Source organism: Podarcis erhardii (genome assembly GCF_964252035.2).
Source record: "Podarcis erhardii genome assembly, chromosome: 17".
Lineage (NCBI taxonomy): Eukaryota > Metazoa > Chordata > Lepidosauria > Squamata > Lacertidae > Podarcis > Podarcis erhardii.
The window spans coordinates 7149583-7175462 of NC_138515.1; the positions used below are offsets into that span (position 1 = coordinate 7149583).

Genomic DNA, 25880 nt, shown 5'->3' on the forward strand with positions numbered 1-25880 from the left:
ATGTATTCATCTGCTTTAAATACCGTATTTTTCGCTCTATAAGACGCACCAGACCACAATACGCACCTAGTTTTTGGAGGAGGAAAACAAGGAAAAAAATATTCTGAATCTCAGAAGCCACAACAGCAAGAGGGATCGTTGCGCAGTGAAAGCAGCAATCCCTCTTGCTGTTCTGGCTTCTGGGATAGCTGCACAGCCTGCATTCGCTCCATAAGACGCACACACGTTTCCCCTTACTTTTTAGGAGGGAAAAAGTGAGTCTTATAGAGCAAAAAATACGGTATATACTCTTATGAAACTGCAGGTTAGTACAATAATCCTGCCAATGTTCTTATCTTTTTACAATTTATCTGTAAGTATTCAATAAACCATTTCCATTATTTTATAAAAAGTTGTCTTGATTTCTTTTTCTTCCTGTAAGTTTTGCCATTTCTGCATATTCCATAAGTTTTCGTATCCATTCTTCTTTTGCTGGGACTTCTACTTCTTTCCATTTTGGGGCGAGTAACATTCTTGCCGCTGTAGTAGCATACTTGAATAAGTTTCTATACAGTTTAGGTAGTTCTGTCCCTACAATTTCCCAAAGAATTATAATGTGCTTTTGGGAACATTCAGGCCTTGGAGAAGCAACTTGTTGAGGAAAGAGCTCAACGGCCTGTCAAGGAAACTCATCAAATCCGGCACTTGGCCAAAAAAAAGAAGGGGGGGGGCAGCCGGTCCTCCTCACTAATGATAACCAGTGTGATAAGTTGTTTCACGGTGATGTTCTTCATCTCTTACACACTATTATCATTATTAAAACACATTTATTCAAAAGTTGGAATACAGCTTTATCCACTGCCATAATATCAGAGAGTGATCACTCCAATCCTCAATCTCTCATCCCTGTCATGTTGGCTTGCCAAATACCCTCAGTAGGAACCCACTAACAATCTGGTTTACATTTACAATTAATATATCCCATCCACAATGAAGGAGAGTCAAGCAGCTTCCAAGAAAGTCCATTCCACAGTCAAACAGATCTCAACTGTCAGAAGTCTCTTCTTAACGTTTAGTCAGAATCACCTTTATGGTCATTTTAACCCACAAATTCAATCCTCCCCCCACACCGCCTATTCATTAAAACAAAACTCAACCACACAAAGACAGATGTTTGACAGTGGATTTCAGATTTCTTCTTATTAAACTTTATTAAAGGACATTCAACCACAGAAGCCTAGGTGCCTTCACGAAGTTAAAGGGGGCAGTAACCTCTTGGGCTGGATATAAAGCAAAGGAGCTGAATAGATCTGCAGACATGGCTGGCTGGAGAACCAGCCTTGGAGGAAGTGGAAGCCCACAGCCAACAGCAAGATCAGGAGCAAGGCCTTGGCTAATGCCCACAGCAAGCTACATGCGTCCCGGAGAGTTGGGCGCTGGGGACAGATGCAAGAGAATGACCTACAAGCAGAAACACAAAAACAAAAGAAGACACCAAACTCCAAGTCAGCTGCACAAGATGGTTTGGTTCTCGGTAGTTCTGCCTTTGGGGAGCTCTTGTCTGCTAAGAAACACCTACGTGTTGCAAGGGATTCTGAGCAGTGTTCTAAGCAAGGCACACAAACTGTTCACAAAGCATGCTAGTCAAGTCTACCACATGAATTGAGATTATACCCTTGAGCCCACCTAACACTCATTTGCGGGAGACAGTATTGCATGCAGTGCCGGATTTACATATAAGCTAAACAAGCTGTAGCTTAGGGCCCCATTCTCTTGGGGCCCCCCCAAAAAATTAAAGGAAAAAAAACCTGGATGTACATTTCCAAAATATAAGATAAAAAAACAAATAAAATAATACCTACATACAGCAACAGTGTTTTGTGTTTTGTAGGCTCCTATGATGTAAGTCATGGGCCCCGCCTGCTAGCCTGCTCCCTAAAATATCTCTGGTTTGCTCATTTCTATATATAGGGTGCCTACATTCTGCATGGACTGATTGCATGGCAACATGTGCAAATGGCTTCAGATACCTATTAGGTCCATAACTTACCATATAGCATATATTCAACACAAAATACAGTGACAATTTGTTGTTGACAAAGGACAGCTGGACATATAAAGGGCCCCATTACCTTCAGGAGCTTAGGGCCTCATCAAACCTAAATCCTGCCCTGATTGTATGGACAATGTGTCTTCCAGGGGACCCTGCTTTTCAGTATCTTCTCTCTGAGAAACCCCTCATCTTTGCAAGAATGCTAATATTCCCTTGGACACAGCCTGAAAACCACCAACCAACCACATCAGCGCGCAATGTCTGTGCCTTCCCTTCTTCTCCTCACCCCGAAATTCTCACCCCACTGTGTCCTCCCTTGTTTGTATGATATTCTCTGATAATCTGCTTGATCACTTACCAGGAAGGGAGCTGCTCTTTGAAACTGATTCTGTTTAGTTCCAAACATGGAAGCCTTTTCTGGGAGAACAAAAAAAGGATATGTTGAGATTCAAGTGATTGGCTGAGCATGTGTACTGTGAAAAGCCCTATATTCTGCTGTAGACCAAGAATGCCCCCTAGAGCGAGGAATCTGGCACCCCTGCAGTGAAACACGAATGAGTTTTATTTCCAGATACATCAACATCTGGAGGACCACAGGCTTCTCACCCATGATGTATATTTTTACACCTTCCTTTTGGCAGCAAGGAGTCAGACAGGAAGAAATGTGGCAAGGTTGAACACTGAAGGTTTTGATTCTCTGCTACCTCAGTTGTGCTGCTTGGATTCTGAAGTTTCTGGGGTACTAAGGCAGGGTTTACCGTATATGCTATCATTTCCCCCTTACATTCTGTCTGAACCCCAGGAATGACACTGACTTGAGCCCATAAACATTTCACATAAACCACAAAGGTCACGTCCCCTGACTCACATGCCCCCTGCACTTTGCGCATATAATTTGTGCCCCTCATACCATCTGGTCACATGCTCGTTCCTCTAAAAGAAAGCCCCCATTCGAGGTCCCCACTTGTTCTGAAAGTAGCTCTTTCTGGAATCTGAAACAGAACATAGTATTACATCTCCAAAAGGAAAGAAGCAAAACAGAAGGCAGGACAAGAAAGGACACTGTGGCGATGGCATGATATATTGTGGGCCCAAAACATAGTTACTTTGATTGTACTTCCTTCTTTCTCACCTTTGATTCTGCTTGAACCCTAGGGAGAATGTTATGTTGATTTGTAGGTCCCCAATGCAGCATTTACCCAAGCACGCGTGTGCGCACATGCACACCCACACACTGTAGCAAACTTTAATACTAATCCCAAACACTTGCATTTTAAGAGAAAACACACAGGTAACCCTGAAATACACCCAGGGGTGTCTGTTTTTGCTCTACAATTTCCAGGCAGTTATATTCATAAAGTGGGAGGGAACACTTCATCACATTCAATAACCTCTGGTGCTTCAACTATTATTCCCGGATAGTGAGATTTGTGAGGGCCCTGTCCAAGGCCACTCAGGTGGGTTTGAACAGGCCTCTGTCATAACATCAACGTCGTCGTCGTCGTCATCATCATCATTATCATCATCATCATCATTTCATTTCATTACTGGTTTTTCTTTTTAAGGAGGGGGGGAATCAAAGCTGTGTACAACCCCCATTAAACATCAGATAAAACAATCCAGAATACAAAATTACAGAAGAAAGACAGATATAAAGTATACATTCAAAGCTACATATTTAACAGGAAACTAAATTATCATCTTAAAGTTATTTCAAAATAAAACATTCCAAAAGAGATCAACTACGGAATGCACATTTAATGTGGTAAAGTTAACAATATGTACTGTCTGTTTGTGTGTGTGTGTGTGTGTGTGTGTGTGTGTGTGTGTGTGACAAAAGAAAACATTACTAAAGGAATTTTATTTATTTATTTTTACATACATACATACATACATACCCTGCCCATCTGGCTGGGATTCCCCAGACACTCTGGGCAACTCCCAACCGAATATTAATAAGACAATACAACATTAAAAACTTCCCTAAACAGGGCTGCCTTCAGATGTCTTTGGAAATTAAGATAGTTGCTTGACATCTGCTGGGAGGGCATTCCACAGGGTGGGTGCCACTACCGAGAAGGCCCTAATTTAAAACAGCATAATTAGCAAGAGAATAAAATATTATCATAAACATAGAACATGCTGGCTAAACAGTTCACTCATCTATTCAGTCTGCCTTTCCAGTTCACCATAAGCAACCATTATTGCTTTCAACTTACAGTGCCATTTCCTGCTGAGCTTCCATCACACTGTCCTCCAAGAGGGTGATGTTTCTGTGCAGCTCCTTTGTTGTTGGAATTAAGAGAAAGAGAAACAAAAAAAGCAACACCTGTTTTTTAGACATTAGAAATCTCTGTTCTCTGAATCCCAGTTCATTCAGGCTGCAGACTCAATTATCAGCCATGAACTGGAGGGGAAAGGCGAATATTATATGTTACGGATTTGAGGATGAGGATTAATTATATTTTCTAGTCCAATGATTTGGCCTGTAAAAAAAGTTCAGGATTTCCCAAGAATACGGGAACTAATTTGGAACTACTTTGAACTTGCCAGGGCATGTCCAAGCTTTATGAGGAACACCTGAGGGAACTGGGTATGTTTAGCCTGGTAAGGAGGAGACTGAGAGGAAATATGATAGCCACCACTGATGATAGCCATCTTCAAATATCTAAAGTGCTGTCCCCATGGAAAATGGAGCAAGCTTATTTTCTCATGCTCAGGAGGGCAGGACCCAAACCAAGGGATTCAAGTGAGAAGGAAGAAGATTCCAATTAAACTTCAGGAAGAACTTTCCAACAGTAAGAGCTGCTTGACATTGGAACAGACTCCCTGGGGAGGTGGTGGACTCTCCTTCCTTGGAGGTTTTTAAGCAGAGGTTGGGTGGCCATCTGTCAGGGATGTTTTACCGTAGTTGAGATTCCTGCATTGCAGGGAAATGGACTAGATGAACCTTGGGCCTCTTCCAACTCTACAATTCTATTAATCTATGATTCTCTGGGATGGTTGGGACATACCTGGCTCTTCAGAGACAATCCTTGAATGGTGGTGCTGAGTTTCTCAATCTGGTGCTGTCTCTGAAACATCCATAACAAAACAGAACTCTTTTGTTCAGGTTCCACCCACAACAACAAAGTTTCCTCAACTCCTAACATTCCTCCTAGCCTGAAATACTAAGTATTACTAGTGATGATATGGGGTCTGGAAAAATATGATATTATTCATCTCTGTATGTTCAAAATTACACCCTCTTTTATGTACTTAAGTACTATGAAAAAAACAGTCTGTTTCCAGCCTTAGATGCTGCCTTCAAGTTGCGCTTCCTTTGCAACACATTCCTACAAATAAATTGTAAGAGCTGTTGTCCAAGCCATGGTAGCAGCTAAGAGATCCTGAGAGCAGTTTGTGGAGTTGAGCCTTGCTTCAACATTAAGTCCTTCCTTGAGCCAAAGAGACAAAGTTGCCTTAACTTACCACCGGGAACATGTGTATATCGAAAGCTCAAATACATCTGAGTTTACCTGTCTGATCCTGTCGTTCTTTGCCTGCCACTTGGCCTCCCATTCAGACAAGTGCCTCTGTGGAGTAAGGTTTAAAAAAAGAGCATTCTTGCATTAGCAGCCTTGTCATTCAGACACAAATGCACAGCCACTTACCATCTGAGCTGTTTTCTATTCCTTTAGATCAGAGGTGCAAAGGTCAGGAAATATGGAAGGAGTGTGGTGCAATGCGTCAGTGCATCTAACTGTTAACCAGAAGACTGGTGGTTCAAGCCCAAACAGGGATGGCTGTGGGCAGGATTCCTGCATTGCAGAGGGTTGGACTAGATGACCCTTGGAATCCTTCCTAACTCTACAATTCTATTCTCTGACCATCTGGAGAGCATAGGACTGGTTACCCCTGCCTTTGGGTCCCATTTCTGTCTCAGTCAAGTTGGCATGCAACCCTGGAAACCTCCTTTCCCTCTGAGCAAGTTGGGAGCAAAGTCCTGTGCTCCAAAAGCAGAAAGCACACCCTCAAGCATGTCACCAACAAAAGCAGGAATACCTTTGTTAACTTCTAATGCCTCCATTCTCAAAACTAATATCCCAAAGTATGTTACTATCAACACATTCCAGAATGCTCCTCCTAGCTATAGCAGTTCGAAAGCACACCAGTGCAAGCAGATAAATAGGTACCACTGCAGCAGGAAGGTAAACTATCCTATCAGAGTGAGTACTTCGCTTCTAGGTTCTATCATTGTTCCTGGGTTTGCCTTGTTTGTTTTTCTTACAGTTCATGGCCAGGTGTGAGGAACCTATATCCCTCCAGGTGTTACTGGACTATGTCTCCCATCATCTTAACTATTGGCCATGCTGGATGTGGCCAATGAGGGTTTGAGTCCATCAACATCTGGATGTCTGCAGGTTCCCCATCTGCCTTATGTATTGATATAGAGCCATCAGCTGGTCCTTATACAAAAACATACAAATAATGTGACCTTCACCTTCAGTTCAATGCCTTCTGTTCTCAGCTCCTTTAGGATATCCTTGTTGGACTTCTCCTCCAACTGTTGCTTGAAGACCTTTGTGTAATGATAGTCAAGTCAAAGTTGATTTCTTTACAATATGCAAGTCAATTATAGTAAGAACAAAAGATTTCATGATTGGGCACATGGAGGGAAGCAGTTCTGAGAAGCACGCTTAAGGAACTGAAACCTAGGACAGCAATCATTTTGAGACAATTTGCGGTTAAAACTTGCACAGTGTTAAGTAGAGTTGGTCCATTTGCCCCACCAATAAAATATTTGAGGGGGCTGGGGGCCCTCAAAGCTGATGGGCATTGCCATTCAAATGGTGTGCTTGCACTGCATCTTGTGAGCACTTTCAAATGCTGGCTTGTGAAAAAGACTGACTGCACACAGAAAAAGAGCAGGCCTGGATTAAGGTTAAACCCATGTCTTTGGCATTGCTAGTTTTCTACTTGCAATTAGTTTTTGGTTCTTTGCTGGCTAGGTCACCACTCAAACATGTGAATTCCTCACTTGCAGTGTGAAGTGGCACCATCTAGGAAAAGTTTAATGACTTGATCCTGCCGCAAGGACAACCAAGACCTTCAGGAAGATGGATGGAACCTATGCTGGTTGGTCCCAACTAAATTTGCCACATCAAGCAGCTCTCACCTTTTTTTCCAGTTCTTTAACAGTCTCAGCCATTCTCCGATTTTCCTTCTGCTGTAATTTAGAGAAGAGATGGAAAGTTCTAACTAAGTCTTGCTTCCCAGAGACAGAACAGACTGAGTTCTGTAGCCTCCTCTATTCAAACACACAAACCTGCACAGACTTTCCTCTTTCCCTTTCAGATTATGGGAAGGGAAGGACTCTTAATCTCAGGGTCATGGGTTCGAATCAAGCCCCACTTTGGACAAAAGATTCCTGCACTGAAGGGGGTTAGACTAGAACTTCCAACACTACAGTTTTATAATTCTATGTCAATTCTTTCCCCCTCCTGCCACACACAACCCCCCCCCAACCATACATTTTAAAGTACTATAATACGACTTTAAACAGTTGTGGCTTGCCCCAAGAATCCTGGGAACTGTAGTTTGTTAAGGGTACTGAGAGTTGTTAGAAGATCCCTATTTCCCCTCCCAGAGTAGTTTAACAGCCCATCCCTCTTCCCAGGGAACGCTGGGAATTATAGTTTTGTGGGGGAAATAGGGGTCTTCTAACAACTCTCAGCATCCTTCACAAACTATAGTTTCCAGCATAGGCTTAGCTGGGGGGAGGCAGCTGCCCCATCAAGTAAAACAACAGAAATACTTAACTGACCAATCACATTGGTTCTTCCCCCAAAAAAGTCCTGCCCCCAAACAAAGTCCTTCTCCCCTCACAAAAATCCTGGCTACACCCATGGTCCCCAGAATTCTTTTTTTTGGGGGGGGGTCATGACTGTTAAATGGGTACTTTAAATTTATGGTGCAAATGTGATATCAAAGTAAATGTGTATTATCGTATGATGCTATCTATTTGAAACTGTATGTGCCTTGTTGTTTTGTTTTTGCTATACATACTCATTAGTTGGAGTGAATGTCTTATATTTTACCCCTGAACATGATCAGAATTTATACAGTATAGCACTTCTGTTTCATGTACAGCAATACTATAAAGTAAGTAGAAGTATTCTGCAGATGTGGGGACGTAGGCTTGAAATGTCTTCTCTAGGGCAAAGTAGTAAGTTCAAGTAACTACTTAATTCGTTCCAAAGTTCCGATTTTAACCTGAAACTGTTCTTAACTTGAGGTACCACTTTAGCTAATGGAGCCTCCCGCTGCCACGCAATTTCCGTTCTCATCCTGAGGTAAAGTTCTCAACCCGAGGTACTATTTCCGGGTTAGCGGAGTTTGTAACCTGCAGCGTCTGTAACCTGAGGTGTCTGTAACCTCAGGTACCTTATTTCCTCCTTTTAGCAGAGCACTAGCTTAGCACGCAGAGTTCCAAATTTAGTCCTCCAATGTCTTCAAGCAGAGTTAGGAAAGACTTCCCCCCTCAGGCCTGAAGAGCCATTGCTGGTCAGCACCAACAGTCCTGAGCTAGGTGGACTGGGCACACTTCCAGTGTCTCCATCATGTTGCACCAGCTCAGGAGAAAGAAAGCAATTTTTAAAATAAATTGGGTGCTTATTAACACTGAACTCTGTTAGCATCATCATAGAAATCTCTTGGGTGAGATTCATTTTTATAAACCCCATCAGTTCAGTGAGTCAGGCCCCGTCAAAATTGGCTTAGGAGGGAGAAGGAGTTGGGGCCACGACGACCGCACAACAGTACAGTATGCAGAGGGAGGGAAGGAATCCTTTAATCTTGCATCTTGCACAGATTGAAGGTTCCTCTTACCCAGAGGCTGAATTCCAAATGCTAGTTTTGTTTTTTCTTAAAATGTATGTAAGAATTCAGATAAGGAGCCGGGGAAATGTGCAAAATAGAAAACAATATCTCTGGACCCAGGAAGAAGCAGAAGCTATGAGCTAAGAAGCGAAACATAGAAAACAACAGTATATAATAATGTCTGTTGCGTTAATATTTCAAAATAAAGTGCCGTCACTTTTAAGTACTGTTTAAAGCACTGGACTTCAAAACCTTTAACTGTTGATTCTAAAACACGGATTCCCCAACTGCGGTCTGCAGACCAGTTTCGTTCAGGTGGCATGCTGTAAAAATATAATTAAAATCACACAGCATCTAGCACAGTGCATTATCACTGTTACAACAGTCAGAAAAATAATTTAGTGGTCTGCCAAGACCCTCAGCAGTTTTCAAGTGGACAGTAAAGGGAAAAGTCTGAGATCCACCGCTGGGGGCCTTTTTTTGACTGGAAGGAGGCTTATAAACAACAGTGACACAACACAAGGGAACAAGATTGTTTTATCTCCGCCCCGCCCCCCCTTCATCCCTCCGGCAAACACACTGGAAAAAGGCAAGAAGCTGTCCTGATTAAATTGTGGGTTTTTTTCCTTAAACTCATTACATGGAACAAAGGGCCTTTCCAGAAGGAGAAGCACCATTGGAACTTGGGCTGACCTAAGAGGAATAGAATAAGAATGCCACAGACAGGGTTAAGATAATATTGTTAAGGCTTGGCTTGCTTATCTATCGTGTTGATGGCCCTCCTTTGTTCATAGAACTCAGTGCTGGCTGGCACTTTCCCACAGGCCTGCCTTCAGTTCTGTCCAATGAGAAGAGAGAGCAGCAGACGCCTTGGTTAGCTCCTGAATAGACACACCCGTGATAGCCAGGTGCTATCGTGAGAGGTATTGAATTACACCAATCGCTCCTGAAGTAGGCATTTAGACTAAATCAGCATATGGAAATTGGTCCTTATCTTTACTCTTTCCCCCTGATGTTCCCTGAAGTCACCCTCTTCAAAGCAGGGTGGGTGGTGCTGACTTTCAATAGTGGCCACTACAGAACAGAAGGAGTGTGAATGTTTGCCTTAAGGCAGAAAATGGGATTTCTGTGCTAAAAGACTGACATTCGAAACAGCTAAGGCAGAGGTTTTCAACCTTTTTGAGTCCACGGCTCCCTTGACCAACTACATTTTTTCTGTGGCACCCCTGTGGGGCTCAGGAGCCCAGTTATGTCACCCCATGGGTAGGCAAACTAAGGCCCAGGGGCCGGATCCAGCCCAATCACCTTCCAAATCCGGCCCACGGACGGTCCGGGAATCAGCATGTTTTTACATGAGTAGAATGTGTCCTTTTATTTAAAATGCATCTCTAGGTTAGTTGTGGGGCCTGCCTGGTGTTTTTACATGAGTAGAATGTGTGCTTTTATTTAAAATGCATCTCTGGGTTATTTGTGGGGCATAGGAATTCGTTCATTTTCCCCCCAAAATATAGTCTGGCTCCCCACAAGGTCTGAGGGACAGTGGACCGGCTCCCTGCCGAACAAGTTTGCTGACTCCTTGCCTGCAGAGCTGGCAGTCTCTCACTCTTTTTCAAACACCCTCCCTTGTGGAGTGTTCCCTCATCTCCTCTCCTCTCTCCTTGGGAGTCCTCTGGGCTGCTACTTCTGTCCCCCATCCCCACCCCAAAAAGAGGTGCCTCCTCACACTGTCCCACAGGGAACTGGGGCTTGTCTGCCCATTCCCAACAGCAAGGGCTGGTGGACTGGCTGGCTGGGCTCCCTTGCCCACTTGCTTGCTTACTCCGAGGCCACTTCAGCTCCTGGCAACCAGCACCCCCTGGCCAGCCCCAGAGGCACCATTTGCCTGAGGAGCTTGTAGCCAGGGCTGCTGCACCAAACAGCTGTGCAAGCCTTTGGGAGACAGAGATGTGAGAGGACACCAGAGGGAAGGAAAGAGGGACAGAGGCCAGTGTTGCCCACGGCACCCCTGACCATCATTCAAGGCACCCCAGGGTGCCACGGCACACTGGTTGAAAACCACTGAGCTAAAGGGATGCAACATCCATCCAATTCATCCATGGGACCATTCCAGTGGCACCTTCCCTCCCCTCAGCAAAAATTTGCAGGGAGTGCCTAGAGCTTCATGCCACAAAGCCAGTCCCCACACCTCTTTCTTTCCATGAAACAGTGACTGTACAAACGTCTACCAAAGAGTCTGGGGGTGGGGGGAGAGAATAAAGGAGTCCCAAAGATTCCCTGCAAGGGTCTCACTTGCTTGTGGATGCGCAGTTGGCGTTGACGGCTTCGATTCTGGAACTCCCTCAGGGCGTCCTGGGCTTCCTCCAGCTCCTCTTGCAGTGCCCGGGTCTTCTTCTCCAGGGGTTCAAAACTGCAGAGGGGGAGAGTCAGCTGTATCCCCCAGGATTGAGTGCACCAGGACCTTGCAAGAAGTTCTTCCCTTACTGAGTAAGGGCCTAGCCTCCCTGCCAGAGACTCCTGTCTCTTTCACTTGTTGTCTGCCTAAAATATGTTCTGTTACCCCAAGCATCTACTTGACACAATCCAAGAGATATATTCCAGCATCCTTTGTAACAGTGCATCTCTTTTTCAACTAGTGCAACAATGGGGAAATGGCTGAAAAATCTATTGATATAGGGGTGTAGCATGCAGGGCATAGCTGTCAACTTTTCCCTTTTCTTGCAAGGAATCCTATTCGGAATAAGGGAATTTCCCTTAAAAAAAGGAAAACGTTGACAGCTATGGTGCAGGGTGCCCGGGAGCCGTGGCCCCTGGTAAACAATTTTTGAAGGGGTGCGAATCAGGCAACGGCAACCAGCGCTACACCACTGTATTAAATACCAACCAGAGGAATAGTTACTGCTGCTTCCTGCGAAGGTTGGCTAATGTTCAGGCACCAAACAGCCTGAAAAACTGAACTGGAAATAAAACACACCCTTTGTAGGCAAATCTAGAGCAGCCACTGACAGTTTTTTGCCCTGTGCCCCATCCCTAGTTTTGGGTGCCCACTCTGAGAGCCTCTCACCTCTTGGCCTGCAGCAAGGAGCAGAGCTGGGCCTGATGTCCCAAGAGTGCCTCATATTGGTTCTGCCAGACTTCACCATGAGCAAGTTCTTCGTGGATCCACTCCTGCAGCCAAGCGTTCTCTTCCTCAAAGTTTCTGGGTTTAGATGGGGAGAGACTAAGTGAGGGCTGGGTGGGTGGTGGAAGAGCCATTGTAGAATCCCCAAAGATGGCAAAAGTGATGGCTCCTCAGCTTCAACTCATGCCTAAAGACAGAGATCTAATGGCTGTCCATCAATTTTTGTATAGAAGAACCTGGTGCAATTAGCCAACAGAAAATATGAAAGCATAATAGGGGATATTACATTATGTACCTCCATTATTCTTGTTAGTTTGTTTTATTTCATACTGTGCTGTTGCGGAGGCTACAGAAGCAAGGGAATGACTGGCATGATATTGTGGGGAAAGGCCAGGAATCTTATCCCTTTCCCCTCAGGCCATTTTTGTCCCCCAAACAAAAATCGCTCCCCACATCCGAAACTGCTTGCATAGGAGCAGGCTGTAAATCTACCCTCTTAAAAACTGAATTTGTTGCTTCCTTTTCCTACCCTAAGATAAGGTGGAAAAAAATGTTCTTTCCCAACTCAGAAAGTCGTGGACTCTGCTTCACTGAAGGTTGTTTTGACAGAGGTTGGGTGACCTTTTGCCAGCGATTCTTTAGCTGTGATTCGTCCATTGCAGGGGGTTGGACCAGATGACCCATGGGGTCCCTTCCAAATCTATAATTCTATGATTCTGTGTTTCTAGCTGTCCCTTACCCTGCTCTACCCAACTGAGTGTTTTATATTGTGATTTAACTCTGTTAAATGCATTCAGTCGGCCCTACCCTCCAAAACTATTGATGGAGAAGTTGAGCCTTCATTAATAAGAACTCTCTCTGCACCCATTCTCTGAACAATGATTTTGAACCACTAGTCCTGTACTAGTCAGGATCAAAGTATACAAGATGTTGTTCATGTCTTTATTCCTTTTGTAGTTGGGTGGTTTTAAAACAAATAAATAGCAGGGGTAAAGTTTAGACTATTTGCCCTTGTTTGAACTTATCCCTCCCCTCAGCTCCCGCCACCATGTTTGCTGTATGTAATGGAAAGGAAATTACTGCAGCCTAATTCACATCAGGACGATGGTGGGCTGTGGTGGGACAAAGTGTAAAAAATACCCTTCCGTACACTGCAGCCCCAGTCTGGTTCAGTCTGCACAAGGGCTAAAGGAGTGGATCACATCTCATTTACCCCTCAATGCTCTACATTTGCTTATCTACTTTCTAGCACACACTTGCAATATTGGGCGACACATTGCTCACTGTCAGCTTCTCAAGCCACAAACTGAAAGCTGTAGGAAACGTACCCTCTTTGCTTCAGTTTGTTGTCTCGACTTGGTGCCACATCCATGATGCTCAATTCCTCAGTTGGTCACTTTCTTTTCTAGAGAAAAAAATCAACACATGTGCCAGCATGGACTTTGGAGAGACTGGGGGTTGGGGGAGTTAGCTGATTGTGCTGTTTTGGATGGGGAGGGGGGAAGAAGTTGAAAAGGAAGAGGGAAAATTTCCGCCACAGCACCCCCAAGGATGGAAATACAAAAAACAAAATAAAAAAGTAGAGGACCACAAAAATACCACATCCATTCCTGCAAGTTAGTTATAGAAGAAACAACAAGGCACTTACTTCTGGCAAATAGGAGCCAGTCTGAGCTAAATTGGGGCATCAATTTATTGCCAACATGCAGTCCAGCTGAACAGATCTTCTGAGATTCATCACGGAGCTCTGGTTGCCATCACATAGCCACAGGTTGCTTAGCAACCACCTGAACTCGGATACTCTGGCCTTGAATACACCTGCTACTTGGTGTCCTACTATGATTAAGTTTAGTTAAAAGTTTCTTGGCAATCCCATCTGTGGGCTCCAAATTCATAAGACCTGTACACAGGCATTCTTGAAAGGCATTATTGGTGGTTTACAGAGTTGTGGAATTTCTTCCTCCTTTGAGAGATTCAACCTTTTGCATCTGAGCCAGCTTTCCCATTTGATCTGTGTCAGGGAACTGCCATCAGGGCCAGAGGGAGAGAGCGGGCTCCGGAGGGGTCCCAGAGAGCGTCCCGGGATGGGGAGAGGCAGCCCATCTTCTGGGGAAGAGAATCAGCGTAGCACCAGTGGAGAAGGGGGTCAGATGGGGGAATCGGCGAGGCGGTCCCATGACTCCTTGCCAGGGACCAGCGGGGAGAGTAAGGGTCCTCCGCTGCCCACACCCTCCTTGCGCAGAAGGCTTTCGCGCAGAGAGAGTAGGAGGAGACTAGGCGTCAAAGAGCTTGTTTGCTGGAAGAAGTTCAAGAAACGCCCACTGACGGATTCTGCCAGCGATTGAGACAGCCACGGGTGAGTGGCTGTCCGGACAGAAAAGGTTCACTCAGGCAACCCAGCCAGGTGTTGCACCGGTTTACGCACGAGCAACCCCTAGAACCATTACAATCTGCTACCGTCGTTTTCTTAACTGAGATCTTTAATATTTTTGGGTTTTGTACAATTAAAGTGTGTTAAAATTACTTGGAAATTATGGTTTGGGGGATTAATTATGATATAAACAGTTTGTTTTCCTAAATTGTGTGAGACAATGTTTAAATTGCCAGACAACAGCTTAAACAGGAAAGCTGGTTGCCTCAGAAGTCTGATTTCCACTCATATGGTAAACATGAGCTCTGTTCCTTCATACTGCAAGTGTGGGTGGATCCTTCGTTCTACATATCTCCATATCTCCATATCTCCATATCAGGAAAAAGGATTCTAGTCTAGCCCCCTCCCAGACATCCTACATACTGCTTTTCTAAGTGCAATGATTTATTTGTCTTATTGCTGCAATCTTAAAACGGTAACGGCCTTTGAGTAGTTTCTGTAGACAACAAATATAAAAGGCAAATTGATAGAAAGGACAATATAGTAAATAAAAAGACAATAGACAAATATAAGCAATAAGTTTATTGGTACAAAATGGAAGAGGCGGGAAGTCATTCATTTATGAAGAATATTATGATTTTAAAATTACATATTTATTCTGTTTTGTGTGTAGTAATATCTGCTGACTTAAGAATGATGACAATAATAATCACGAATATACTTTGAAAACAAAGAATATGTATACTTGTAAGATGTAAAGCTATGATGTAAATATATAATTGTGAGTAATAAAAGGGGGGAGATTTATTTGTCTTGCAGAAGCCCCCATGTGAGCCCCCACAGGCTACCAGAAGTGCTGCTACCTAGGCACAAGTTTACTGTTATCAGAACTAAGCCAGAATGTACACAAAGGGTCCTTAAAATCAATTTCAGTGTTTAGATAGGAGGCTGTAAGTCTCCAAGAGAGCATTCACTTCTTATTCCTTGTTCAGCACCTGCAGAGCAGGCAGAGCTGCATGATCGCAATGTGTATATGAAACAGGGGCTGTTCTCTCCTGCTTTGCGCAAATGGACAAACAAGCCAAGCCGGGGACAGCTTAGTGTTGCATTAAAACCTGGGCTTGTGGTTTGTTTCTTCTTAACAAACCAGGACTGCTAGCCAGCCTTAAACCCAAATCCTGACTTGTTAAGGAGAAACAAACCCTGAACACTGTGCCATCCTTCTCCAGCCTGCTGTCCTGATGTTTTGGGCTACGAACTCATGAAAATTGGGACATTCTAGAGCTGTACCATAATGAAGGCTGATTGCCAAAGAATTGGTGCTTTTGAATTATGGTGCTGGAGGAGACTCTTGAGAGTCCCATGGACTGCAAGAAGATCAAACGTATCAATTCCTAAGGAAATCAGCCCTGAGTGCTCACTGGAAGGACAGATCCTGAAGCTGAGGCTCCAATACTTTGGCCACCTCATGAGAAGAGAAGAATCCCTGGAAAAGTTTGATCCCTGTATGGACCAGCTGCATATTCCTGCATTGCAGGGGGTTGGACTAGATGATCCTCAGGGTCCCTTCCAACTCTACAGTGCTATGATCTGCTATGATTCTGCTATGAAAAGACCCTGATGTTGGGAAAGATGGAGGGCACAAGGAGAAGGTGACGACAGAGGACGAGATGGTTGGACAGTGTTCTTGAAGCTACAAACATGAGTCTGAGCAAACTGTGGGAGGCAGTGGAAGACAGGAGTGTCTGGCGTGCTCTGGTCCATGGCGTCACAAAGAATTGGACGTGACTAAATGACTAAACAACAACAATTCTAAAGCATAGAATGTCCCTATTTTCATGCAGAATGTTGAAGGGTATCCCTGGCCAGTGGTCAGGGATTTATAATCCAAAACATCTGCTTCCTACTTTGCCCTTATACAAAGCAGAGAATAATTGGGCTTTGTGAACAAGTCAGGCCACAGCTCATTGTCAAATGTGAACACAGCCAATGATGGAATGAAGAGGGGTTTAGATTTGATGGCAATGCTAAGGAAACCCCACCTTAATGATAATGAGGCAATTAAGCCTAAACCCGAGAAGGGAGGAGAACTGTTTCTAAACTATCTAATGCTGGAATGTTTTGCAGGGGGCATTATTAGGCAAACAATCTGTAACCCTGGCAACCAGGTGGCTTTGATCAGCCCCATAAAGGATACTGTTATCTGAGGAAGAATTTATAGCACTGGTGATTTGAATTATGCAAGGTTTGCAGCCTTGCTTCAGAGATAATGAGATACACTTGTAGATGTGACCACTTAGGGCTAATTACGGGTTACATTAACCACATGATTTTTAAAGCATGCTTAACACTGGTACTTTTCTTTTGAAGAAAAAGCTGCATTTATTTATTTTATTTTAGCATTTATTTATCAGATTTTTAAAACAAAAAACCAGTAAAACTGAACCAAATAGGATGTCATTTTGGTTGTAATGTGGGCCCAGTGCACAACTTGTACACATAAGCAACAGAGGCCATGATAAACTTCCATGTGGAAGCATCCACTATTGTGGCATTTTCAGGAACATGGATTTAGTTTGAAAGCACACAATCACCAACTGAAAACACCAATGCTGCAAGTGGGTACTCAACCCATATCTACCACACTTAAAACATTATAGCTGTCTATTCACTGCAGAAGACAGCAGGGGTCTGCTGACTGCAAGGAACCAGCTCCCCTACAGAGAAACCTCCTCCTCCTTCTTCTTTGGCGATCACTTGTAGCCGAGTAAGATTGTGTTCCATAAACACGGTTTTAACAATGAGTCCGTAAGTGACTGTGGAGGCCAATTCTGGATCCGCACATCCTTCCACAGTGGGGACATAGGTTTCTGGGTAAGAGTTCATCATGGTGTGGATTTGCCAATCGTGCCTTCCTCTTAGCACCCATGTGCATGCTAGCACTAGATTGGGTGCTCAAGGGGGGGTGGAGAGATGGGACACAGGGCTCCTGCAGAGCTATAGCTAGGTGATCTTGCACCCTTGGCAGAACCGGCCAGATTGCGCCCCCTAGCCATGGACAAATTAGCTCTTCTTTCCACCTCTTATCCAACCCCACCGACCCACCCATTCAATTCACCCTCTATTTAAAACTATTTCTTATAAGGAAATAATCAATATTTTTATCTATATTTATTGACATATTTATAGTCAATTTTGCGCCCCCCCCCATCGCCTGTGCCCCTGCCGGGGGCCTTCCTCATCACCCCCTAGCTACAGCCCTGGGCTCCTGCACCTTTAATGTGTAGAAGAGAGAATTTCAACAAGTATAGCTTGCAATGCAAGCTACACATCCTGAAATTTTCTCTTCTAAGCAACGGTTAAAGATTCAGGAGAAGCCCAGTGCTCTTTTTCTCCTGGCCACTATAGCACTAGCATCATTTTTTCCACTGAATAAAATGCAGCACACTTAAAATGAGACCCTATCTGCCTGCGGACTGTCTCGCCAGAGTGGTGCATGCTCTGGTTATCTCCCGCTTGGACTACTGCAATGCACTCTACGTGGGGCTACCTTTGAAGGTGACCCGGAAACTACAACTAATCCAGAACGCAGCAGCCAGACTGGTGACAGGGAGCGGCCGCCGAGACCATATAACACCGGTCTTGAAAGACCTACATTGGCTCCCAGTACGTTTCCGAGCACAATTCAAAGTGTTGGTGCTGACCTTTAAAGCCCTAAACGGCCTTGGTCCAGTATACCTGAAGGAGCGTCTCCACCCCCATCATTCTACCCGGACACTGAGGTCCAGCACCGAGGGCCTTGTGGCGGTTCCCTCACTGCGAGAAGCCAAGTTACAGGGAACCAGGCAGAGGGCCTTCTCGGTAGTGGTGCCCTCCCTGTGGAACGCCCTCCCACCTGATGTCAAAGAGAACAACAACTACCAGACTTTTAGAAGACATCTGAAGGCAGCCCTGTTTAGGGATGCTTTTAATGTTTGATGTATCATAGTATTTTAATATTCTTTTGGAAGCTGCCCAGAGTGGCTGGGGAGGCCCAGCCAGATGGGTGGGGTATAAATAAATTATTATTATTATTATTATTATTATTATTATTATTATTATTAAATACACATTATGTCTGAAATCACATTTTAGCAATGTAAATCAAGATCTGTGGTTTCTTAAAGAGGTTTTTTTTTGTCACTCATCCTTCCCAAAATTATTGTATTCCAGAGACAGATTAATTCAACTATACTGCCACATACAATATCTCTTAGCAAAGGCCACAATGCAGCCTTCTGGCTGCGTCTCATGACAATAGATTTATTACTCAGCAGCAGCTATCACAACCACAATTTCAACTGATTCTGTTTTTGGATTGCTGCTCCCATTTTGTAATTTGAGGACTTTAAAATATATGACCAGCATAATGTTCCCCTTCTAGAGATTTCTGTACCTTCTACCTAAAGCTGCAATCCTAACACCATTTATTAAGAAGCTGGCCCCACCGAATTAAGCGGGACTCACTTCTGAGTAGACACGATTACTATTGCACAGTTGGTGTCTAGAGTTCAGGCTGGGGTGAGGTGGGATAGATCCAACTTATACACAAACCTTAATCTACTGACATGTGAAATCTGAGGCTGTGCACAACCAGGAAGGTTCATATAATCAGTTAAATTGCCCTCTAATGTGACCATAAGTTTAAGACAAAGTTTACTTTTTTAATCAGTCCAGGACAGGTTTTGACCAAGCAAATTGGTAGTGAACAGAAAGAAGGCATAGCATAAGAATAAACTGTTATATGCCTACAAGCCCATCCTATTTTCAGAGCTTTTTTTTTCTTAAAAAATGTTTAGGGGTACTCTCATTTTCTGACTCATATTGAAAGACTGCCCCTCATTGAGGCCAAACTTAAGATTCTGCCTCCCCTCCCCATAAAAAGCACTGCCTATTTTAATCTATGCAGTGCTGAAAGGTACCAATTTGGGATCCTTCTGGTGGGGCCAAGTTATTCTTGGCCTTATCATTTTGGCTGCTAAAAAGGTGAGAGGACACCAGAAATTACTTGTCTTCTAGAGGGTAAAACCCTGAGCTCTGTTGCCCAGTATCTGATCCAGCAAACTGTAGAATGAACTCTTTCAGTTTTCAGCACAAATGAAATACACGAGACAGCACTTTTTCAGCCAATTCATTTTAATAAAGAAAGCTGTAGGCTTTTGCCCCTGAATGGTACTATTACTCCACTTCCCCTTTATACAGTTAGAGAACCCGCAGGACGCAGTTGCCTCGGGGTGCCCACATCCCTTGGATGCCAACTCAGCATATGTAAGCAAGCCGTAGCTACAGGAACATTCTGGGGGGACTGAAGACAGTGGTCTGCATGGATGACGACTGGGTCAGAAAAGCAAAATACAGGGAGAAGATTCTATTCCCCATGAGCAAGGAACAAGCAATGTCCCCATAAACCAGAACAAGCAATGGTATGATGGGAACTTTAGCCAAACAACGTCTGAAGGGCCACAGAATACTCACCTCTGAGATAGATGAGTTGTTACCCCAATCGTTCTGCAATGGCTTGGCTTTATTTCATAGAAATTAGTACATATATAGAACAGTGGCAAACTTGATCCAGTTAAGAGCCTGGATCAGCACAGAGAGCAGCTGCACCAGAACTCGCTAGTGCAGCCAATCCCAGCCATGTCTTTAATTGCCACACCATTGAGATGGCCATAGTTCAGGGGAAAGTGGCCTAGCTGCCCAGATTAAGACCCTTGCCTAATTAGTTCCCTACCACAGATGCAGAACACAGCACTTGTGAAGGACAAGGGGCTACAAGTAGAGAAAGGCTTACACCTGCAGTTACCCAATGACCCACCCCTACCACCCTCTTCTTCAAGATCTCCTGTTGGCCCAGAATGTCCACTGCAGTCCAGGGGTTGTGCATCAGTTACACGTGTTTCTTCACATGGAGGGAGAGGTGATCCGAACGGGAGAAAGTGCGCAGGCAGACCTGACACTTGAATGGGCGTTGCCCAGTGTGCTTGCGATAATGGCGAGTCAGCTCATCGGAGCGGGCAAATTTCCAAGCACACCCTTCATACAGGCATGGGTATGGCTTCTCACCTGCAAAAGACCAGCAACAGTCACTGCAACCTTGTGCTTCTTCTGAGCCAAAAGAGGATTATACTCACATTTACTTATTTCTATATTTACTTATTACATTTCTATCCCACCCTTCCTCCCAAGAGTCCCAAGGGCAACAAACATACAAATGATAAAACAAGTAAAAAAATCTATATACCCCCATGTGTTCCTTGGCATGGGTCTGGGTCACTGTAGTCAAACACCCCATAGTTAGATGCTGGGAAGGGGGAAAGCAGAATGGAAAGCAGAGTACCTGTGATGGGAATTTCCAGTGGAAAGCTGGAGTATGGTTAAGTAGTGTTCAACTTGAAGGATGATACTACTGAGGACAGAATTACTAAGGAATCCACTCCCAACCCAGGGACCTCCCTCAACCAGAGCCAGGGCTTTTTTGGCTGTGGCCCCGATCTGGTGGAACGCTCTAGGGCCTTGTGGGACTTGACATCTTCCACAGGGCCTGCAAGACAGAGCTGTTCCACCAGGCCTTTGGCCAAGGCACAGTCTGACCCCCTCCTTTGGTAATCCTCAGAACTCTAGTCCAATGGTTGCCATTAACTGAACTGATTTTAGAATGAATTGATTTTAGAATGCATTTCAATTAATTGATGTGATTTTATGTAAATTGTGTTACTTTTACTGTTGTTAGCCGCTCTGAGCCTGACTTCGGCTGGGGAGGGCAGGATATAAATAAATTTTTATTTTTATTATTATTGTTGTTGTTGTTATTATAAAGCGGCTTTTTTTTTTTACCTGTGTGAGTGCGAAGATGGGCCTTGAGGTGGGAGCTCTTGGTGTAAGTTTTCCCACAGTTGGGATAATTGCAGATGTGGCTGGCAGGCTGCTTACGGGATGAAGTCTTGTGTCCTTTCTTAGGCTTGTCTGTGGCTTCCTTGGCAGGCAAGGGAGGCGTCAGGGTGCTGTAAAGGGAAGATGTAGTAGACACAGCTGCATCTGTCTGGTAAAGCTGGAATGTGGCTTGGTAGTGGCCAGGGTAGGTAGGGAAACTGCTGCTCAGCAGACTGCAGTGCGGCAGCTGGGATTGCGCCGGTGGAAGCTGACTGTGAGATCCATGTTTGCTCTGCAAAGAGGGACCTGGGTGTACATAGGTCAGCTGGTAGTACTGCCCATGAACTCTCTGCTTTGGCTCTCCGTGGTGCTGTACTGTGGGAGCAAAAGCCCCAAAATCTGCCTGGGCAAGGAAGTGCTGCAGATGATCACTGGACAATGCTAGGCTCTTATTTGGATCCATCACATTCTGGGCATAGCCGGGAAGGGCAGGAGGAACATAGTTCACAGAGCTATCTCCTGGTTGGAGTTTGGTGTCAAAACCTGGTGCCCAAGGAGCATCAGGCACCCCTCTGTTGGTTTTGGGCAGCCTGCCTCTCATTCCCTCCTCAGTGGTTACTGGCAGGCCAGCAGTGGACACTGCAGGTTGTTCCTCTTGGCCAACCCAAGTAGCACTAGAGGTGGCTGGCTCCGAGGCAGAGAAGTTTCTCATGAGGAAGTCAACATCCCAGTAGGCTTCATATTCTTGCTTCATCTGCTGAACCCCCTCAGGCTGGGGCACATCTAAGAGCCCCCGAGATGAGTGGCTTAAGGAATCCTCCTGCTTCCACCACTGTAACATAAACAAACAGTACAAAACAGTTAGGCCCTGGTGCCACAACTGGCTCCTGCTGAATAAAGCTTGCAACCATTCCCTTCAGTTTCTTTGCTTCAAACTCGGAAGCAACTTACAAAAGCTTCTAATGCGCTCCAGTGCCTGCCATTAGGACAAAGCTAATGGGCTTCTTATCAGGCCTCCTGCACAAGCTACAATTCTGCATCAGGGATAGGCAGGACCCTAGCTATCTCTACAGGGAGCTCAAAGATAGGCAACAAAAATGTTCATCAGAATATTTTGAGCCCGGGGGGGGGGGGGGAGTGGAGCAAATGTTTCTTGTGGCTCCTGTCTTCTAGTGCTCTCAAACCCACCTATCAGGATCACATCCCACAGCACTGTACTGCTGTTGTATGACTGGATGTACAAGAAATTTATTTTTTATTAGGAATTTCAAATTAACAGTTCTTCAAAAATACATCATCCTCATTTTCCCCCATCCCTATTTTTCCCCTCCCCTCCCCGGAAAACAGAAAACCCTCCCTTCTCCCCAGACTTCCCTCAGCTCCTCTCTCTGGTTTTTCAGCGTTTGTTATTCTCTGCATGTTACAGAATTGTACAGATCCTTAATTTATCTATCTAAATATTATCAATAAAAAGTTTGTGTATGTTTATTCAAAACCTGCCAAGGAGACCAGTTCATTTTGTTGTTTCTGTAAGTACTTTGTAAAGGGTTCCCATTCATCTTTAAAGTCACAGCTATCCTTGATATGTAATGATATACAAGAAATTTAGATCAGGATCAGGAAGCAGAACTGAGAGATGTCCTTGCAATGCCAAGCACACAGGAATCTTGGTTATAAGACAGGCATAGGCAAACTCCAGCCTTCCAGATGTTTTGAGACTACAATTCCCACCATCCCTGACCACTGGTCCTGTTAGCTAGGGATCATAGGAATTGTAGTTCCAAAATATCTGGAGGGCTGGAGTTTGCCTATGCCTGTTGTAAGAACTCTCTTCTCTAAACACAAGCCTCCCTCTTCCATCTGCCCATGAACACCTCTGGGGTGCAAGGCCTCTTGCAATCATGTGATCCTCTGTGAAGAATCCAAAATGAATCACCATCCATGCTTGTGTAAGGTAGGTTAGTAGTCTTATTCTTGGATTGCAGAAGGGGTGGAGACCAAAACAAAACTGCAGCTTGCTTCGCCACACCCAGCAAGTTCATGGCTCAGTCAGAGATCTGAACCAAGGATACCCCCATGCCTACTAGTTTGTCAGTTTACCTGGCACAATGGCAGTGTTCACAAGTTTCTCTAAAATTCCAGGTCCCACCACAGTTAAAGTCAAGAAACAGGCGTACAGTGATTTATAAAACAAGCAACCATTATAGATTACACGTTTCTCCCCAGTCATAATTTTGGAGCATTGATTAGGTACACATTTTTGAAGAAAATTTAGGCAAAGGGAGGGGCAAAAGAGAAAACATAATAAAACTGTGCAGAAAAGAAGGTATGCTATCTTGCCCATTTCACATGAATGACAAAATTTAAAACTTAAAGGAAGCCCCACATATATCACCAGTCTCCTGGAGGACACTGCTTTCTTCACATGAGAAGGCATTTTTACTGCTGATTCTACAGTGAAAGGGCAAATACATTGGGCAGAGTGAGCATGTTGTTAGAAACACGTGGAAATTCAATTCTACCCTAATTGTGCCAAAAAATATTATAAAATGCAGATCCCTGCCTGGAGGAGCTCACATTCCCAACTTAGATTAGGAACTTAGGCAGGAAGGAAAAAGGGGGAGACATACAAGTGTAGCAGGCATGTTGTGCCCAGAGAAGAAAACATGAAGACTGCTATCACGTATTTCTTAAAATATCTTTAGGGCTGTCCCAAAGAAGACAAAGCAGACCTGTGTCTAGAACCAATAGCATATGTATAGGCATATTACAATGAAACATATATGGCTGTTTCAGAAAGAGTGCCTTGCTGGAAGCATGAAAACCAAGTTTTACATACACTTTTTTTTTAAAAAAAAACCTCTTTTGCCATCTTCAAACAAGTTAGGAAGAATTCAGAAGTGTTTGGAAAGAAGCAAAATGCAACACATCAATTAAGGGCAGATATTTTACAATGCTAAGAAACATCCTAGGGCCAAGCCAGAGACCGGTTAACCCCCCCCCCCCCGTTTTAATTCCCAACCCTCGGCCAAGGACACAAGCCAACAGGACACCATAAACCCCTTGCTCCTCACCTGGATAAGTTCAGATTGTACATCCTGCAAGTGGTTGAACCCAGCTGAGGATATTACAGTATCCACAAATGCCATGACCTGCAGGTAACAAACCAACTTGAAGACAAGAACGCAAAAATTCAGAGGTTTGGTCCAGGAGCGCACCTTTCTTCTCATTCACCTAAACCCTACCTACAGCTTCTCCTCCTTTTCCAAAAATAAAAACTTTGTATTCTAAGAACCCTTTCCCCTTCTTAATTCCTCCTCTCATTTGCAACTTTGGAGGGAGCGGAGAAGATTAAATGGGTCTATCAGCACCAATCAGGAGCAAGGTGGGTGGGGCTGCCTAAGGAACGAGGCGGGGCTGGGATAATGATGTTCAGCTATTTTGCTGCATGGTTATTGGTGATTTTCTTTAAATATCTTGTTTGGTGAAAGTCACGCTCATGTTTACACAGAAGTACATGTAATCATTTAAATTGGGCTTACTTCAGAGTAAGTATGTATAGGGTTGGAGCCTAACAACCTTCAAAGCTATTAGAAAAGTTGGATTTAATTTTGTGTCTGTCCCATGTAACTCAATGTGGCCAGGTGGTTTAAAATCCAAATGATCCAGCTCAGTTAGATGGTAGACCCCACTGCAAACTAATCACAAATTTATGTTTGGGATGCGTAAATATTAACCCCGAGGCATCTGAAACAATTAAGAAAGTTGAGGCACCTTAAAGTCTATCAGTTTGTATTCTCTCCCACTGAAAGCTGCAGTTCCAAACTCACAGAGTAAACTTGCTTTACAATACAACCTCATGCCTGTTTACTCAGAAGTAAGTCCCATTGACTTTCATGGGGCTTACTCATAGAAAAGTGAGCAATCTTATAATGCACAGGTGAAAGGAATGAGGGAAACATCCTGAGGCATGTAACCAGCTTTAATAAAGGCACGTAACTTTTAAAAAAAGTAAGAATCCAGGATTCCCTGTTCTAAATACTAAAGCATCCTTTTTGAGAAAAAAATAAATTTATTCTTAGACTAGGAACTTGCTAAGGCTCATCAAGAGGAAAGTAATATGGAATTCTCAGTTTGTATTCCAAAATAAGGTGAGCATACTTGGCCAAAGGAATTTAAAGGTGGGACTATAGGGTTAAACTGCTGAACTGCTGAACTGCTGGTTATCAATATGTTCAACTCCATTCATTTGATTCTGAATAGAAACAATGATTTCTTTGCCACTGTGGTTGTATGTTTCCTGGATCTCCTTGCTTATTTTGAATAGGCCCTAGATCTAATTGAATTGTTAATCTCTATACTTTTTGTATTTCATTTTACTGCAGATGTGAGGAACCTTTGGCCCTCAAGCTAAACTGCAGCTCCCAACCTCCCGGGCTATTGGCCACACTTGCTGGGGCTAATGAAAGTTGTTATTCAGCAATGCCTGGAGGGCCAAAGATCCCCCATATTTACTTATTACTTTTAACTCTCTGCAGAGCCCCTTACCACCATGCATATAGGCCTGTAACTGAGGATTATACTTT

At 44.1% G+C, this 25880-nt stretch overlaps 2 protein-coding genes across 2 annotated transcripts; both read right to left on the reverse strand.

The window, feature by feature from the left end:
• Positions 1-1152: 1152 nt before the first annotated feature.
• On the reverse strand, positions 1153-13807 carry LOC309332355 (uncharacterized protein). Its single transcript, XM_081845516.1, has 12 exons — positions 13660-13807; positions 13340-13416; positions 11955-12089; positions 11183-11300; positions 7191-7241; positions 6516-6593; positions 5551-5607; positions 5047-5106; positions 4252-4316; positions 2943-3024; positions 2391-2449; positions 1153-1440 (listed from the first exon to the last, which is right to left on the reverse strand). The coding sequence occupies exons 2-12, from the start codon at positions 13381-13383 to the stop codon at positions 1227-1229; spliced, it is 963 nt and encodes a 320-aa protein (XP_081701642.1). The 5' UTR covers positions 13384-13416; positions 13660-13807; the 3' UTR covers positions 1153-1226.
• Positions 13808-19539: 5732 nt separating this feature from the next.
• On the reverse strand, positions 19540-24612 carry KLF1 (KLF transcription factor 1). The gene is made up of 3 exons (XM_081845927.1): positions 24369-24612; positions 21259-22126; positions 19540-20487 (listed from the first exon to the last, which is right to left on the reverse strand). Exons 1-3 carry the CDS (start codon positions 24522-24524, stop codon positions 20312-20314), a joined length of 1200 nt encoding a protein of 399 aa, XP_081702053.1. The 5' UTR covers positions 24525-24612; the 3' UTR covers positions 19540-20311.
• Positions 24613-25880: the final 1268 nt, after the last annotated feature.

Coding starts and splice junctions, on each gene's coding strand:
- LOC309332355 (XM_081845516.1), bottom strand. CDS start 13,383: ATGGATGTGGCACCAAGTCGAGACAACAAACTGAAGCAAAGAGG. Junction 7,242..11,182: donor AACTGCGCATCCACAAGCAA/GTGAGACCCTTG, acceptor TCTAAATTACAG/CAGAAGGAAAATCGGAGAAT. Junction 2,450..2,942: donor AACGAGCATGTGACCAGATG/GTATGAGGGGCA, acceptor TTGTTCTCCCAG/AAAAGGCTTCCATGTTTGGA.
- KLF1 (XM_081845927.1), bottom strand. CDS start 24,524: ATGAGAAGAAAGGTGCGCTCCTGGACCAAACCTCTGAATTTTTGCGTT. Junction 22,127..24,368: donor TACAATCTGAACTTATCCAG/GTGAGGAGCAAG, acceptor TTTATGTTACAG/TGGTGGAAGCAGGAGGATTC. Junction 20,488..21,258: donor CCATCTTCGCACTCACACAG/GTAAAAAAAAAA, acceptor GGTCTTTTGCAG/GTGAGAAGCCATACCCATGC.